We start from the raw sequence: 16,520 nt of genomic DNA, 5'->3' as shown, positions 1-16,520 counted from the left end.
ATGTTGTTCTTCCCAAATTGGTCTGTGGAGTCACCCGAAGACCCGTTAGTACAAACTATGATTGTTGACGTCATCCTTGAAATCAAGGTGACTAGCATCAAATGCAGATTTCCAGTACAGCAGTAGCTGATTGTAGTGGTCGGGAAAGAATCTGTTTAGGCATTATATCACACTCAACACAATAGAGTCCCCAATATATACAACATTGTGCAATTAACTGTTTGCATTATGCGGTGTTTCTTCTTCATCTGAAGTATCTGGCTATAGGCCACTGCCAGGAGGAGGATACTGGGCTTGATGGACCAATGTTCTGATCTGATGGCCAATCCCCCATGCCTGCCAACAGGGCTTCACAACCCAGTCTGAAAATGGCATGTTAGTTAGCTTGGTGTGAGAGTTTGTTGTGAGGAGAAGGGGATCGCTGCAGACTGTGTATGTTTCTGGGATTCTACAATCATGAGACTAAAACCTCTCTCTCCCTTCTTATCCGGTCTTTTCCAGACATTGCCAGAGATGTGTTCAGAGCAAGATGAGCTGGATTTCCTCATGGAAGCTCTTATTATCAGGTGTGTTAATAAAAGGTAACCAAGGGCTTATGTGGGCTATGCATGGCAAAGCACGGGTCCTATAAGATGAAAAGTGTTCTGTGATGTATAATGATGTTAAAACATTCATACTGCACTTTTCACCCAAAGCTATCAAAGTGCTTGACAATGGCAGGTGGGCACTATTCTCTCTTTTTTAAAAATCAGATTGTGAAACTGAGGCTCAGAAAGGTTGACGCTAATGTTCTTAAAACGGTCCATTGAATTTAGATGCTTTAAGGTCTGGGTGCCCAACCTGGAACACCAAGGCCCTAGTTTTCAAGCATAATTACCTCCCCCATTCACCTGGAGCTCAGCACACGAGAAGATCCAGCCCTGTTTGTCTTAGGTTGGGCCACACAGAGACCACACAGAGTCAGTGGCAGAGTCACAGATCCCAGACAGCCAATTTTCCATTCCACTAAGAGCTGGGGACACAAAGCGGCATTGAAAACGGTGGTATTAGGACCCTGGGTAATACCCCCTACATAACTGACTCCCATGTCTGTGTATTGCTGCTGGAACAACCCTACTCCCAGTCCAGGCATAGGGAAGTCAGAGGGGAGGTAGAAGACGTGGGTGAGGAGGGCGCATGCCCACAGCACAGTGAATTGTGGCTGTTCTCTGCTTCCCAGGGCCCATAGGCTGTGCCAGACCCAGAATATAGGGAGTGCAAAGGGGACTGAAAGGGGGCATCCTTCCCATGCTCCGTTCCCACTCCAAGAACAGAGGCAGGCTAACAGAGACCTGGGGCCAGTGTCTTCAAACCAGTAGCGTTGCTAATTAGGTCTACCAACGGTGATACCTTAGACTTGGCAGCATCACAGACCATACCTGCATTTGACTGACTCAGCACCCCTTCAGCTACATTGTTTCCTCTGGATAACCAGCTTCTCTGTGGGAGGGCAAGTTGACTCTCCACATCAAGGTGCCTTTTGGTTCAAAGCTGCCCTTCCGTTGAGTCTCGCTTTCTCCGCAGCAAGTTCAACCACCAGAACATTGTGCGCTGCGTGGGGGTCAGCTTGCAGGCACTGCCACGCTTCATCCTCCTGGAGCTTATGGCTGGAGGGGACCTGAAATCCTTCCTGAGGGAAACGCGGCCTCGACCGGTAAGGTGGGATGGGGGAAATTATCTTTCTCCACTAGTTTTGCAACCTGTGCCTTGCTCTCCCTGCCATTTCTTCCTTGTTTAACTGCACTGGTGTTCTTCCTGGCTCCTCTCCTAAGAGCTCTCCAAGCATTACAAGTAGCTAAACTAAAGCACGCTCACACCACTGATCTATTAATAATTGGGAATGGCCACCAGTAATTTTTCCCTAATAACATGCTGTGTCCACATAATTAGAACCTGTTTATTTTCTGAGAGACTGGATGCTTTAGAGCAGCAGTTCCCAAACTGTATTCCAGGGACATGTGTGATCCACAGAGCACTTGCTGGTGGCCTGCAGAGAGCTGGCTGGTCACATCGTGCTGAATCCTTCTCCTAGTTTCCAGTCACTTCTACAGGTCTCCAGGCTCTCTGAGTACTAGGAGGCAGAGCCAGTCTAGCTAGCCTTTGATAAAGCCCATTGCTCTATGAAAGGAGGAGAAAGAGAAGCCACCCTGAGTCAGGAACCTGAGCCACCAGTGGGTCTGAAGCTGCCAGACAACTCCAGGAGAGGAACATGTAAGGAAGAGGGGGACACAAGGCAGCCAGATAATATACCCATGGGACCGGGGAGATGGGCCAATTGGTGAAGGAGCAGCATGTCCGTGGAGGAGGGGGAGGAAGAGGAACAGATCAGATGGGAAGGGGGAAGAAAAGCAGAGAGTAGGGTTTACTGTTTTTTTAAAATATGTAACATTTATCACACCAGAGTCCCTTAAATCACATAAATACTTCCCCAATGGCACTTTGCCATGTCCGCAATTGCCACAAGGCTACAATGTGACAGCAAATGGGAGGCGAGGTGTCCACCAGATAATCTCGCTAAAAAGTCTCCAACCCTCTTGTGTAGAGGGTTGGTTAAGGGAGCAGAGCCTTTCATCGCTGGATCACTAGTTCAAATACCACTTAGTAGGGACTAAAAGCTGTTGTTGTTGTTTTATTTATTTGAACTGCAGTAGCCCCTCGGAGCGCCAGTCATGGACCAGGACCCCACTGTTCTACGTGCTGTATAAACACAGAACAAAAAGATGGTCCTGCCCCAATAAGCTGACAAATTTAAGCAGAGTTCAGTGGCTGAGGTGGAAAGAGTCAGTAGTTTCACTTGTGAGCTTTCCTCCGTGTTTACCCCCTTTAAAAATGTGGTGGCTTTTTCATTGCCTATGGCAACTGTTTCTAAAATCCCAGCACCCATAAAATCTGGAGGTCTTTATCAGACCACTGGTAACATTAGTAAAAAAAAAAAAAAAGAACTAAAGACAGTTTGGATGAAAGAGTATGAATAGGTCCCAAAGCCCTCAGCCCCTTTCTGGAAAAGGAGGGGATTAAGCGGTGTGCTGAAAAGGGGGAGGAGAAATTTAGGCCTGCGCTCACTCCAAAAAGAAGACATTGGTGAGCTGGAGCTGATTTGTTTGCACTGGTGTAAATCAGGAGTAGCTCCATTTAAGTCAGTGGAGTTACACAAGCATAAAACTGATGTAAGCTAGAGGAGACTCATTCCTTGAATTGGTGGGTTCAAGAAGCTGCTATGTTATTTAAAATGTCCTGTGTTCTTAGAGCCTTTCCCGGTGAAACCAGAACCACCAGGAAATGCTGTATAATGATAACTAGAAAGTGCCTGCCAAAGTTTACTGATGCTAAGCAAAATAGATTCGAGTCCAGCCAAACCACTGGATCAGCAAAGGTCTAGATGTTGGGGAAGCTTAGCACCAAACTTGTCAGATTGTCTGTCTCTTTCTTTGAGCCCAGAGCAAAACTCTGGATCTTGTAGGACCCTTGCAGTAGAGAAGAGAGAGGAGTTGGCTGTAATGCATACAAAGGGGATTCCTTATGGAGACTGCTGGACTCAAACAGACTCTGTGGTGACTAAAAACAGCCTGTGCTGTTTAATCTCACTAGAAGGGGTCTCTCTAAACCATGGCCTGGATTAAGCGCTCATGAAAGTCTCTGCTGACCACACTATGGGGCCAAACACCCAGAACTGTGCGGGTTTGAAATACACATCTCAACAGACAATTTCTAGGATAGAATCGAGTTTGGTTCTTTGCAACACCTTGTGTTGTGGTCCTGTCAGACATCACAATGAAGCGGCGTCTGGCTGGAGGTGTGCCCACACTGGAGCACTCGACTCAAAGAAGAGCCGGGCGCAGGGGTAATTCAGAACCAAGGCCAGGTATCTTAGACTTTACAACCTGGGCTCTGCTCTTGATATGGTGCCACAGGAAGCAGCATAGTGGAGCAGCAGGTTGTGGTTTCCCGCTGAGTCGGTACAGATCCACAGCCCTAACGCCAGAGCAAGCCAGGCTGCTGGAGGTGCTGACTGTCAGAGGAAACTGAGGAATGGTGTGTGGCCGGGCCCACCATCGCTCCACAATGTAGTGCTTGTTTCAGCTCATTAAATGAGAGAGAGAAGCCAAGACTGCAATGCCCTGGGCCCTAGTGGAGAAGCACCCAGGATATTCATTGTGAACTGCAGACATTTTGACCTATTTCTTACAGGAAAATAAACCAGACACTTTTGAGGATAAAAGGTCCTTTATCTTCATAGAATGAAATCACTGACATTGCTTGAGCTGAGGGTTTTCTCTTTTTTTTTTTTTTTTTTGCCCTTCTACTGTTTGTAAGTACCACCCCATGCATCAGTGCTTTCATCTCCCCATGTCAGCAGCTGTTCTGCTCAGTCTCTCTGACAGCTAGTGGCAAACACAGAGTTAAGAGTGATGTACACACAAATGAGGAAATGTGGAAAGCTTCTGTGTGCCTGTGCTCTATGTAACAAGTATTCTTTCCTAGTTACTTCTCCCTTTACCCCTCTCCTTCCTTCCCAATCTCTTCCTTGACCTTCCTTCTGCCCTTCCTGGGCTCCATTAGGTGGTTCAGGAATAACATCATCAGATATTATGTAGGGGATTATTGTTTTGAGAGGGTAGCCCAGCTGGCAACTTCAGGAGCTCCCATGTCCCCCTGAACTAGAGACCCTCCACTAATACTGCATCTCACCCCCCACCAAACTCTGAGAAAGAGGAGGCTCAAACACTGACTTGAACTTGGTGGCTTGGGCCGAACCAGAACTCCAGTTCTCAACATCCCTAAACTTTGGGCAAGTTCCAAACGTTGGATCCAAACATTCCAGCTCTACTTTGAACCCATCCTCACCCTTGGGGCCATGTATCACTGTCACCATCCTGTTTGAGGACTGCCAGGCAAGAGTCCCAGTGCAGCTCATTCTTTAGCTGTCAGAGTGGTTTTCGGGTGACCGGAGACACCCGCTGGGTCTGAGAATGCTGCCTCCGTTGTTCACCCTGTACTTGCTGGCTCGGGAAGTACAAAGCCAGGGATTGCACTCATTGGGGTGATATCAGAGATGGGCAGTGTGCTGTGCTCAAATGGCTAACAGTTATCATGCTAAAGTTGGGAATATTGGGCTGGAAATATGGATGCTCACTTATTTGGCTGGTAGGCTCCCTCCCATATGCTGGAGTTTGACCAATCCTGTGCACAACTGCTCTGGCCTGCAGCTATGCAGCTTGTATCTACTCAATCCTGCTCCTCGTGACCCCAAACTGAAGTTCAAAGTAGACAATCTGAGGGTATGTCCTCACTTAAAGGCTGCAGCGGCATGGCTGCAGCACTTCAATGTAGACACTCACTACAGCGACTGCAGAGGTTCTCCCGTTGCTGTAGTTAATCCACCTCCCCAAAAGGCAAGAGCTAGGTCAACAGAGGAATTCTTCCGTAAACCTAGCACTATCTACACCAGGAGTTAGGTCGTCTTAACTATCTCTCTCAGGGTGTGATTTTTTCAGTGTAGACCAGCCCTCAGAGGGCAGGCTGTAGCAAAAGTGACTTTCCCTTTGATCACGCAGATTTCTAGTCTCACCAACCATGTCGTACCCAGCCAGACAATGATGTTTTTTTAAAAAAACACTGACGGAGAAAAGGGAGTTTAGCTTCCTAGGTAAAATTAAGTACAAAGAGAAATCAGCTTTGGCAGGTACAGTGGTAATGCTTTACTGCCTACTGCATAACTACCCCTTTTGTCTCTCCCTTCTTGCTTTTCCTCCTCACTCTTTCTCTCCATTCTTCACCTTTTTTCCTACTTTCCCTGTCCTTCCCTTATTGTTATCATTTACAATTTGCCTGTCACTATCGCATCAAGGTACCACATACAATAAAAGAAACATTCAACTGGGCTGAACAAAATAAGCATTCCATTGGACTCTAAACAAGAAATGTAACATTTATACACATAGGCCAAATCCTCAGCTGGTGAAAAATAGCCTATAATAAATAAGAATAAATCCATTGACTTCTGTGGAGCATTACCAATTTATACTAGCTGAGGGTTATCAAGATCAGAGGTGAGCCCAAGCCAGAAAGTTCAGATCCAAATTCTCCCAAATTTCAGGGATTCATGGACCCAAGGATGTCTGTGATGTCCCAGGGATGTTCTGTCCCACCTCTAATGAAGATCAGTGTCTATTTAGGGGCTGTACTTCCCTGCTTCTCAGCAGTAAGATAAGCTCAATAGATTTGGGTGGTACTTAGCTGCTCAAATGCCAGGAAAATACTGAGAGCATTGCCAGGTTTCAGAGTAGTAGCCATGTTAGTCTGTATCTGCAAAAAGAAAAGGAGTACTTGTGACACCTTAGAGACTAACAAATTTATTTGAGCATAAGCTTTCGTGAGCTACAGCTCACTTCATCGGATGCATGCAGTGGAAAATACAGTGGGGTCTACCAATGTGATATATGCCATCATGTGCCAGCAATGCCCCTCTGCCATGTACATTGGCCAAACTGGACAGTCTTTACGTAAAAGAATAAATGGACACAAATCAGACGTCAAGAATTATTACATTCAAAAACTAGTCAGAGAACACTTCAGTGTCTCTGGTCACTTTGATTACAGACCTAAAAGTGCAAAAAGAAAAGGAGTACTTGTGGCACCTTAGCGACTAACCAATTTATTTGAGCATGAGCTTTCGTGAGCTACAGCTTAAATTGGTTGGTCTCTAAGGTGCCACAAGTACTCCTTTTCTTTTTGCGAATACAGACTAACACGGCTGTTACTCTGAGACCTAAAAGCGGCAATTCTTCAACAAAAAAACTTCAAAAACAGACTCCAACGAGAGACTGCTGAATTGGAATTAATTTGCAAACTGGATACAATTAACTTAGGCTGGAATAAAGACTGGGAGTTGATGGGTCATTACACAGAGTAAAACTATTTCCCCATGTTTATTTCCCCCCCCCACACACACACACAAACACACACACTGTTCCTCAGACGTTCCTGTCAACAGCTGGAAATGGCCCACCTTGATTATCACTACAAAAGGTTCCCCGCCACCCACCCCACTCTCCTGCGGGTAATAGCTCACCTTACTTGATCACTCTCCTTACAGTGTGTATGGTAACACCCATTGTTTCATGTTCTCTGTGTATATAAAATCTCCCCACTGTATTTTCCACTGAATGCATCCAATGAACTGAGCTGTAGCTCCCGAAAGCTCATGCTCAAATAAATTTGTTAGTCTCTAAGGTGCCACAAGTCCTTCTTTTCTTTTTTTGAGAACATTGCAAAATTCTCCTTTCTGTGGAGTTCAAAGCCCTATCTGTTTGGTCCTTTTCTCACGTGGCAAAGCAATCAGAGGATGGCTTTAGAAGATAAGCAGTAATTTCCTTTCCTTTGTATCCTGAAGCTTGTTGTTCAGAGTAGTGATTATACTGAACAATAGTCAGAGTTTGTTTTGCCGTCACCTTCACCTTTAGAGAGGTTGGACTTAAAGGGGAGGGGCGGGGGGACAGAAGATGTCGCTTTAGCGCTTCCAATGCACCCCTCGCTCTAAAGGCTGATCGTGAGCTACAGTTTCCAGCTGGTTTCTTTCTCTCCTCTGGGGAGCAAAAGTGGTAAACAGCTGTAAAGCGGATTCTCTAGTGTGTCAAGATTGCTCACTGCACAAAACGGTCTGAAAACTCTGTCTTTCAGACAAATTACTCAGATAAATTGTCATTGGCTGATAAGTCACATCTGCTTTACAATTTCAATTTAGCCAAAAGTTGACCAAGGAAGGAAAAGCGTCACAATTAGAATCAGCTTGTGGCTTCATCCCTCGTCCTTCATCCTTCATCCCTTTGCCTTGTGTCTTAGCTCAATTCAGCCCAGGGGTCAGTTTCTGCACCCTGAAGAACTGGACTTTTTATTCACTGTGTAGCCATTGAGTTGGCTACTGGCTCCTGAACCGTGATCACAGGAGAAAGGCCATTAAATGGGTTGAAAGGTTTGAAGCAGCCCCTGCTCAAACCCCTAAGAAAAGACACCAGCACCCTTTTGTTGATCATTTTAGCCATATATTCAGTGCTGATGAATCACTCAGTAATCAGCAGTGTAAGACTAAAAGAGATCCTCCATCAAAAAGTAAGGCTTCAGGGAACAACACTATGCACAAATAAATAAAAGCCCAGCCCTTTTCTCCTATGTATTAGGGCACTTCAGTGATTACATGTGCATGTTAAACAAACCATGTGTATAGTAAAAACACAGACAGGATAGATGAGTCTACACTGTCCCTTTTGCTTAACTGTGTGCGTGATGCTGTGCAGGTAAGCCTCTGCTCAGACAATATATAATGCCGGGTGCTTTACAGTTCTTTGGTGCTGCCTTCATTAGACTCAGGTACCTTGGGGCTGGGTTTACCCCAACCCTTTCAGCCAAGACTAAGACCTCTGTATTAACAGCCAGTGCTCGCTGTTTCTTGTTCAATTGTGCATTCTGCAAACTGCAGGGAGGCTAGGAGCTGGTTAGGCTAAAGTCCACTATGGCTCAGAGCTGGAGGGTGGCAGGAAGCAGCATACCAGGACCCTAGTGACCTTTCCTCATTAAGGGAGTGGGGCGTTTAGAGTCCTAGGTGCTGATGAACCAGTACTGCTGTGTGTATCAGTGAGTGGGGTATACAGCATTAAAAGATGCTGCTCTTTAATAGGTGCCATGAAGATGAACTGCTTGATTGGTGTGGAGAGTGGTGGCATGCCCGCCTATCAGTCATGTCACTTAAAGGCAATTCTTCCTCTCCAAAGTACATCATGTTGTTCTGCATGAATGTATGCTCCCTTTCCTATCACAGGACATCAGCTCCCTGCACTGATGAGCTCCTGGAGATTAAGTTAAATAACTAAAGGGGCAATTGATAAAAATCTACACATATGTGAAGGATGCAAGTACCAAGATGGGACTCAGAAACTCAGATAATATGTGGGGGCAGTAGAAGAGGATGGGCTGATTGTTTAGGGTGATTTAAGGGAGTATGAATAATGGGATGAAACTGAGCAAAGATAAATTCAGGTTAAATATCACCCAAATACTTATAATACTGAGACCATGGAATAGTCTCCCACGAGAGGAAGTATAAGCGCATTTAAAGCTAAACTGCATAAAGCAGTGGAGAATACACTGTAAGAAAAAATCCTACCGCAGCTGTGAGGGGAATTAGGTGACCTACTACAGTAAGGCATCAGATTTAGTGATTCTGATTCTATTAGTGCAATTTGTGCGTATGATTAAGTGCCAGCACCATATATGAAACATTTATGCTAGTTGGAAAGCCATGTATGAAGTAATTTACATCCCCTTGTGTATTTGTGTTAGCATTTGATTCACGTCCCTCATTTGAGATCTCCCTAACTCAGTGGTGACTCATAGCTCTGAAGATGAACCATGCAGCATTTCTGCTTTAACTCCACTTTGTACCTTGTCTTTTGGTAGAGCCAACCTTCTTCCCTTTGCATGCTGGACTTGCTCCATGTGGCTCACGACATTGCATGTGGCTGTCAGTATTTGGAAGAAAACCACTTCATTCACAGGTGAGTAAGACCATTTGCTATTAAGGACTATTTACCATTGCCCTTTGTATGTGTGGGTGTGTATTGTATTGTAATATATTGGCTAGCATGTATGGGTAATTCTTGTAGTGAATATGTTTGTGTACCACTGCCCTCTAGTGGTTGGATGTTTTTAGAATATAAGAGCCAAAAGCCCAACAAATAGTAATAATTCACAGGGACTCTACTTTATCTCAAGTGAGGAAGGCCTGTATTCCTGGTGCCAAAGAACCTGAGCTCTATCCCCAGGGCCACAATATGCATGCAGTTTATTTGTCATCTGCACAAAAGCAACCTGGAATTTGTTACAGTAGGTTGCAGGCCTTCCCTCCAGCAAGCTTTGATTATTGCCCTTCTGTTCATTCTTGCATCCTGTGCTTCCTCACTGTTCTCATCCTGGCCCTGGACACACACACGTTAAAGTTCAGACCTGGAATGAAAAATGGCACCATATGACTGACTGCTCCCAGTGTGTAAGATGTTTGAGATGGGCCTGATTCTAGCCACAAAGTCAAGCAAGGCTAGAGAGCCACTCACCTGTCCCCTTTTCAGTAGGGGTTGTTCCCATCCAGGCCTCAGATATGTGGTTAAGACAGCAATACTCTCTCCACATTTTCCAAACATCAATAATTTAATGATGACCTGAAGGCCCAGAGTTTCTCTTTCCAGGAGTATTTCTTAAATCCCCTCTGTTATGGTTCCAGGGTCAGCTGTACCTTTGACCCTTTGCTCAGTTTCCCCCTGGGTACCTTTCCAAGAGACAGGCCCAGCAGCTGCACTTCTCTCAGGATGAAATTCCACCATTCACCCCACTATTACACTGGGTCCCCTATTCACCAACTGGGAATCGTCAGCAGCTCCAGCTGTGTTTTGCCCGCTGCTGTAGATTTCTCTTTGGCACTTGTGACCAGTATGAAAGTGTAGTGATGGAGAACAGCTTGTTCCAAACAAAGTATTATTTATTTAACCGAAGGAACACAACAAACAGTGAGGGAAAGGATGTTGTGATGGCCAAGACTAGAACAAGACTAGGGTTCAAAAAAGAACTAGATAAGTTCATGGAGGATAGATCATCAATATCTATTGGACAGGCAGGGATGGTGTCCCTAGCCTCTGTTTGCCAGAAGCTGAGAATGGACGACAGGAGATGGATCACTTGGTGAATACCTGTTCTGTTTATTCCCTCTGGGGCACCTGGCATTGACCGCTGTCGGAAGACAGGATACTGGGCTAGATGGACCTTTGGTCTGACCCAGTATGGTCGCTCTTATGTTCTAAAAGGGTTACAACAATAAAAGGCCTGTACGCATGTTATCATACCTATGCCTTAATCTTTCCTTGTCAGTTTAGATAGGTCCCACTTTTCCCAGGCTCCGCTGGCATTGGGCCTGGATGAGATAGACTGCAGCATCTGCCTCTGTGTCAGTCTGACCTTCAGTCTCCTCCTAGAGCTCACAGGCACTCTTTTATTCATTTAAAAGTCCCTTTGTTTGTCCTGGGACACCTGAACCTGGTCGGTCTGGTTTATGCATCTCGCCAGAGGGGTTGGAAGTAGAATTCCAGCACTGTACTGTCCATTAGGCACCAGTAGCTGAGTTAGAGTCATTGCCTGGTTCCTGTGTGTGTGTTGAGAGGTACATTAAGAATTAACCCATAGTGTTCTATACAGCAAGCCCCACAACAATACTCAAACATATAGAGGTACACAAAATATTCATAAAAATAATGCAAATCTAGTCCACATTCTTCAGACCTTTTCAATATCTTCAGTAGTTCTAGTTTTAAGGAAATAATTTGAGAGTTTTGTAGCATCCAGCATGATTAAGAATAGCCAAATCTGTGGTCCTTCTGGCTGAAAAGTCCGAGGTGCTAACCATCAGTGCTTTCCCATTATCTCAGGTTTCAGAGTAACAGCCATGTTAGTCCCTTATCTCTCCCCACTGTCATGAACGGTCATTGGAAAAGTTCAGCAGCCACATGGAGCAGAGTTGCATGGCTTTGCAGGGGAGCCACAAACTTATTGCTGCAATTTTTTAGTTCACTTCTCTGAGGTGATTTTGCCAGGCTTGTGCTCTCGGTTTTCATTCTAGTAATTCAAGTGTCTGTCTAGTTTCTGAAATCCAAGTTTGAGCATTTTCCTTGTAGCACTGACTGTTCTGCCTGCCTCTGGCATAGAAGTGACTACGCATGACAAAGATGTACTAGATATAGGGGCAGTACTCATGATTGGGACGGTGTGTTGTTGGAAGAGGTGGATTGTCCAACTCAGATCTTTTACTGCCAACTTTCTAGAGTCTCAACAACACTTGCGAGGATGGGGTGTTAGCAGGCAGCTCCTGCCATACTGAGTAATGTGTGTGTGATGATAAAAGGCATTAAAGAATTATTACAAGTAGCAAATGGAATGTTTAAATGCAAAAGATTTTTTCTAAAACAGTGGGACATAGCTTGTTATCTGCAGATATTGACTTTACTGGGATTTGAAGGGTCTCAGCCCTTCAGAAAAGCAGGCCATGTTTTCTTGTCATTTCCTTGGGCTTTTGCAAAACTGTTGAAAGGTTAAATGATTTTTTTCTTTTCTCTCTCCCTCTCTCTCTGCTGCTTTCCTTCTCTCTTTCTCAGGGACATTGCTGCCAGGAACTGTCTCCTTACTTGTCAAGGGTCTGGGAGAGTAGCTAAAATTGGAGACTTTGGAATGGCCCGGGACATATACAGGTAATAGAACGCAGTCTATGGCGTCACTAAGCAGAAATTTACCAGAACGGGAGATTATGTGCCTAGTTAAGTGTCATCATGTGCTGCTCTGTTTAACCCCAGTAAAGGGATATTTCTGAAATCCTTCCCATATGACTCCCTGTCTGATGCAATTTTTGCTTTCAAGCTGTGGATTGACAGGCTGCTCACTGCTTTCTCAGAGCCTTCTCCTGGGAGGAGTTTTCCATATGGCCAGAGAACATTTTCCCCTTCTCTTGGATTCCATCCCTAGTTGTTTTCCTTTCACTTTCTCAGCACTAACTGGCATAAGTCATTGGTGTGCCCTTTTGTTCTGTGGCTCCAAATCACTTTGAGTTTAATCTCCCTCCTCCTTGGTATTGACCCTGTTCCCTTCCGTTTTTTTGTCATTAGTAAATCTACTCAACTGACTGCATATAAAGTAGGAAAGATCAGGAGACTGTAATTACCCAAACTGGAATTTAGCCAGGCCACTAGGGTTAATGATGCTGCGCTTGCAAGAAGTGCCAGGAAATCTTTAATGATCACAAGTGGTCAGGACATCAGTTTACAGCTCATCTGCAACTCAGAACCTTAGCGCCCCCTAACACAGTGCTGGAGAATTGATTCACTCCTGACTCAGTGGAAAGAAAGCCACTTACTGAATCACCAACACAATTTCTTATAGTACCTTGGGGTTTTTCTGTTAAGAGGTCACCCATGCAAGTACTGAGCAGGGCTGACCCTATTTATCTTGAGTTCTGGGAATCTCACAGCCTGAGGTGATGGGACTGTAGCACTCCCTTAGAGATGTGAGTGCATTTGAGCTCTTAGGTTTTTGTTACCAAACAAGACCCTACTACCATGAAGCCCTGCAATACAAGAGGACTCTGATATGGCAAAACAGCCTCTGTCACACATGCACACTTGGCACAACTAACTGCTAGTACTCTTTACTCCTCTTCAAAGGAGCCTATGAAATTTACACACTTCTCCATGCACAGACATTCACTTTGTGTGCACACTGTAGTTTGCATGCACCAGCTCCCATTTGTGACTGCCAGTACAAGGGTTTGATCTTGATGGATTTAATTTTAAATGATATTGACACAAAGGGCCTGATGTCTAGCTAAGATTGTTAGGATTTTATGCTGGCAGCCATCACCGCAGTGTCTGGGTACCATCTACATAAAATTGATGGTAATAGCAAAATTCCTAGTGGATTTCATGTGCACTCTGGCTTTTCTCCCTTACCATGCTAAGAATGCTGCCTGGGGTATTCTCATAGACTCATAAACTTTAAGGCCAGAAGGGACCACCATGGTCTGACCTCCGGCACATTTCAGGCCACAGAACCTCACCCACCCACTCCTGTAATAGACCCTTAATCTCTGGCTGAGTTACTGAAGTCCTCAAATCATGGTTTAAAGACTTCCAGTGACAGAGACTCCACCATTTACACTAGTTTAAACCTGCAAGTGACCCAGGCCCCATGCTGCAGAGGAAGGTGAAAAACTCCAGGCCAATCTGACCTAGCAGAGTTGTTTTCTGGTGGTTGATTTGTTTGTTATAGGTTTTTATTATTTTTGAGGGGGGTGCTTAATTGGATGTGGGTATCAATGCTGTGAAATGTCATTCCTGCTACAGTGAAAAAGCTTTTCCAAAGAGGAAGGTTTTGCTCTGAGACACTTACGCGTGTGAGTAATTCCAGTGGAACTATCCACAGGATTACTCACAAGTTGCGGGATCAGGCACAAAGTGAGGGACAGCACAGAACTGTCCCTACATTAAATGCCTGTTCCCACTGTTACTATGAATAGAAAAAGATCTTGTCAGTATAATCTCTGCCATGCTCCTTTGTCTATAAGAAAAGCCCCGATTCAAGCTCTTTACTAAACGAGCCAGTCCCCAGACTGGTAACTGTAATCCTTTAATTAGAAAAGTACTATAGTAATGCCACTTTCTTTCTGAATCCTGGGCCGACTGTTCACTTTGTTTTTCCTCTGCAGGGCCAGCTATTATCGAAAGGGAGGGTGTGCAATGCTGCCAGTCAAATGGATGCCACCCGAGGCCTTTATGGAAGGAATATTTACATCAAAAACTGATACATGGTGGGCTTCTTTTTCTCATAATTTGTTTTTACAAATGACTCACTGTCTACTTCCCACTGTAAAAGGAACACTTTCCCGTCCTTCCCGCCCCCCCCCAAAAAAAAAAAAAAAAGAAGAAGAGATGGAGGTTTGAAACCCAGGGATCTAGTGGAGGGGATGAAGGAGCGAATAGCCGGATCCTTGCAACATGAAGACTTTCTCCTGAGAGCAATGGAACTGGCTTAGATGCTGTATTGGTTATGAACAGGTGATCTAGGAAGGAAGGTGTCAGCTGTATGCTATTGAAAGGAGTCTAGCCTCTTTGTAGGAGCAAACCATCTTTCAGTGGCAGGGACAGACACAGCCAGTGTCAGAGGAGCAAGTGGAAACGCCCTGAATTGCCACCTCCCCGTGGCCCAATGCAGCACATTAAGCCATGTGTTTCCAGGTCCCAGGGGAAGGTGGGAGGGAGATTGGGCTGGCCAAGTCAATGAAGGGCTGTGGATACCCCCAAAAGTGCAGGGTCTTGAGCAGTCACTTGAACTGTTTGTGTCTGAGCCTAGCCCTGCTCACTCTGCTGTGGCTGGCAGTCTCTCGTGTCAGGAAGCAGAGGGCCAGTGTTGACAGAGCAGGGGTACTGCTGATTGGGAAAGAAACGCTCAGGCGAAGCTGGGTCAGGAAGCCCGGAGTGCAGGAGAATGTTTGGGGAGAGGAGGCGACTGTGAAGCCACCAGTACTAATGTTCACCAGCTGCCTTCCCAGGATGTGGAGTGAGAGTATAAAGCCTGTTTCTCAGCTGATGGAACAAGTTAAATCCTCCCAAGGACACAGTAGCCTTGTATGCTGTCCATCAGCACCAATGTGGTGATCCTTGGGCTGTTTTATTCTGTTCCCAACCACACTGCAGTGTTTAACTCATAAAATGTTGGCATTTTCCAAGCTGCCAGTCAAATGAACGCTGAGGAGGTTGTATTCTCAATCTTCAGAGTGTTCCATGCCCAGCCACAAAGACCACAGCTTGTGATGTAACCCAGGGAATATTCTAATTTTAATTCCCTGAAACATATGGGGCTAGGACTCTGCAGCTAGGGGTCACTTGTGTCATCTGTACAAGAGCAAAGTACATTGTTGTTTATTCAGGAACACAGGATTTGCCATAAAGGATCAAACCACAGTCCTGCCTCCGGCAGCGGCTAATACCCAATGCCTCAAAAGAATGTAAGTCCTCTCACAATAATACACCTGTTGTATCAAATTATGACATGCTAGACACAAAGTATGTATGATTATTTCCTGACCCTGCTGGGCAAACAGTGTAGTTGTACTCTGAAGCATGACATTTAATTACCCACATCACAGTCTTGGCTTGCTTAATAACTGTTGTTACTGATGCCCATAAAATCATCCAGCCCTTCTTTTACATCAGCCACTTTGTCTTCATGTTCTCCTGCAGCTGAGAATTCTGCAGGTTGACTGACTGTAGGGTGCACAAAGCAAATACTGGTTTTAATGGCTCTAAGTGCATAGCCGTTGAATTGCAATACTATTTTGTGCTTGTGTCCTTGACCTTCTTTCCTTCTGTTCTGTGTCCAGGTCCTTTGGTGTGTTGCTGTGGGAGATATTCTCTCTTGGATACATGCCTTATCCTAGCAAAAGTAACCAGGAAGTTCTGGAGTTCGTAACTAATGGAGGAAGGATGGATCCACCCAAAAACTGCCCTGGCCCTGTGTATGAGACTAATTCATTTTGTGCATGAACACTCTGCTCTGGCCAGAAGATTATTAGCTTTATTACCATATATTTAATGACCTTCCTTAATGAACTCAAGTTCCAAAGACTTTTTCCCTACTGGTAATGTTATCTGTCAGCCCTTTTAGGTTAGTAGTCGATGCCTTCTTGGGAAGTATTGACCATTGGCTAGTGTATTAACAAATATTGGTCAATAGCTCTGTCCTTCAGATTAGATGTAAAACTGCAAGTTCTGACCACCTGTGGCCATGAAAGATCCCTGATGTTGCTCACAAGTAGCAAAACCTTGGCTCAGTTAATTATGTTCTAACCTGCCTACAGTGAATTCCTTGTATGGTTTCAGTTGGGGCAGGTCATTTTT

The 16,520-nt window shown here is 45.1% G+C and overlaps 1 protein-coding gene across 1 annotated transcript in view; it reads left to right on the top strand.

Annotated features, from left to right (window-relative positions):
* ALK (ALK receptor tyrosine kinase) overlaps positions 1-16,520 on the top strand; it is a 538,912-nt gene that overhangs the window by 518,265 nt on the left and 4,127 nt on the right. Inside the window, exons 23-28 of the mRNA XM_073336696.2 lie at positions 502-566; positions 1,564-1,693; positions 9,493-9,590; positions 12,231-12,323; positions 14,330-14,431; positions 16,004-16,138. Of these exons, the coding sequence (XP_073192797.1) occupies positions 502-566; positions 1,564-1,693; positions 9,493-9,590; positions 12,231-12,323; positions 14,330-14,431; positions 16,004-16,138 (623 nt within the window). The remainder of the gene's footprint in view (positions 1-501; positions 567-1,563; positions 1,694-9,492; positions 9,591-12,230; positions 12,324-14,329; positions 14,432-16,003; positions 16,139-16,520) is intronic.

Source organism: Lepidochelys kempii, chromosome 3 (genome assembly GCF_965140285.1).
Source record: "Lepidochelys kempii isolate rLepKem1 chromosome 3, rLepKem1.hap1, whole genome shotgun sequence".
Taxonomy (NCBI): domain Eukaryota; kingdom Metazoa; phylum Chordata; order Testudines; family Cheloniidae; genus Lepidochelys; species Lepidochelys kempii.
This window is presented reverse-complemented; position numbering and strand designations above follow the sequence as displayed.